General features: G+C 38.2%; 1 protein-coding gene across 1 annotated transcript in view; it reads right to left on the reverse strand.

Moving 5' to 3' along the window:
* Positions 1-185: 185 nt before the first annotated feature.
* Positions 186-1,433, reverse strand: part of LOC106013572 (integumentary mucin C.1) — a gene marked incomplete at both ends in the record, with an annotated part of 2,198 nt that continues 950 nt past the window's right edge. Inside the window, 1 exon segment of the mRNA XM_013089675.1 lies at positions 186-414. Within this exon segment, the coding sequence (XP_012945129.1) occupies positions 186-414 (229 nt within the window).

Raw genomic sequence — 1,433 nt, forward strand, 5'->3', positions numbered from 1 at the left:
CTAGTATACAAATTAAATCTGTGGGCGATCTAGTACACAATCTAAATCTATAGGGTGGCCATGACACTTTTAAGTCTAGTATACAAATTAAATCTGTTGGCCATCTAGTACACAATCTAAATCTATAGGGTGGCCATGACACTTCTAAGTCTAGTATACAACCTAAATCTATGGCTAGCACTCACTACAAGGAGGCTCCAGGGGCGTTGAGCGCGGCGTCCATGGCCTTGGTGCAACTCTCGGAAGTGACGAAAGCGTTCTGCGTGACGCCATTGATGGTGGCCGCGGTGTAGGCGGCGTTGCACGTGCTGAACCCTGTGAGGGGCACGATGATCCTACTCACGCCCGCGAACGTGCAATCGTTGATCACGGACTCACCGTTCAGCACTCGGAACGAGGTCTTTGGGGCACACACTGCGGGGCGTGATTGTGATGAGAATGATAATTATCATAGAAATGAAAAATACTAAGAATAATAATAACAATAATAATAATTATAATAGCAATAATAGTGGTAATAAAAATAATAATAACAATGATAATAATAGTAATGGAAATATAAAAAAACCCCAATGATTATGATATTGATAATAATAATATGATGATGATGATGAAAAATATAATGATATTAATGACAGTGGTAATTATAATAATAACAATCATCATCATCATAATCAGCATCATAATAGTAGTGATGACACGACTACGACTACTACTACTACTGGGGGGGGGGAGGGGCTTAGAACCTTTTATGTCCATTTTAAAACTCATTTTTATGTGGATTTTACTGGAAAAACATTGATTAAAGGAACAAAAAATGAAAATTTTCAGTTTTCAAGGACTCTCATGGTATGGAAGTTACTAAACTGTAACGCCATTTTCTAGTAAATTTTACCTCTGAATCTAGGCGACCCTGACCTCCTTCATTGGCAAATATGTCTACTTCTATTCCACAGAGATAGGTATTTTTTCATCAGAAGCAAGGCAGATGAACAGACCTTAAGAGACCAATAACCCCATGTGCCCAAAAATTGACGAAACGCCTGATTTCACTATGTCGAAACACAAATGCATCACATGGTATCAGCGTTTGTTTCGTTTTAGTGAGAGTGTTACAGAACATGCAAAACAATGAGGTCATTATTGTAGTTTTAATTTTACAGAGAATTATACGACACTTGCAAAACAATATGGTAATTATTATAATTTTAGATTTAGTGAGAGTGTCGAAGGTTAGTTTTAGTTTTAGTAAGAGTTTTGCAGCACTTGCAACAGTGTAAGGTCATAAAAGTGCCGAAGATTAGAGGTGATATAGGAGAGTAACAAACACAAATGGTCCATGCAAAGACTTCTCTGCTGACATCCACCCCTTGGCGTTCATAATATGACCTTATGCAGTTGCGAGCGCCGAAAAACCTCTACTAAAACTACCC

Source organism: Aplysia californica, unplaced genomic scaffold (genome assembly GCF_000002075.1).
Source record: "Aplysia californica isolate F4 #8 unplaced genomic scaffold, AplCal3.0 scaffold01017, whole genome shotgun sequence".
Lineage (NCBI taxonomy): Eukaryota > Metazoa > Mollusca > Gastropoda > Aplysiida > Aplysiidae > Aplysia > Aplysia californica.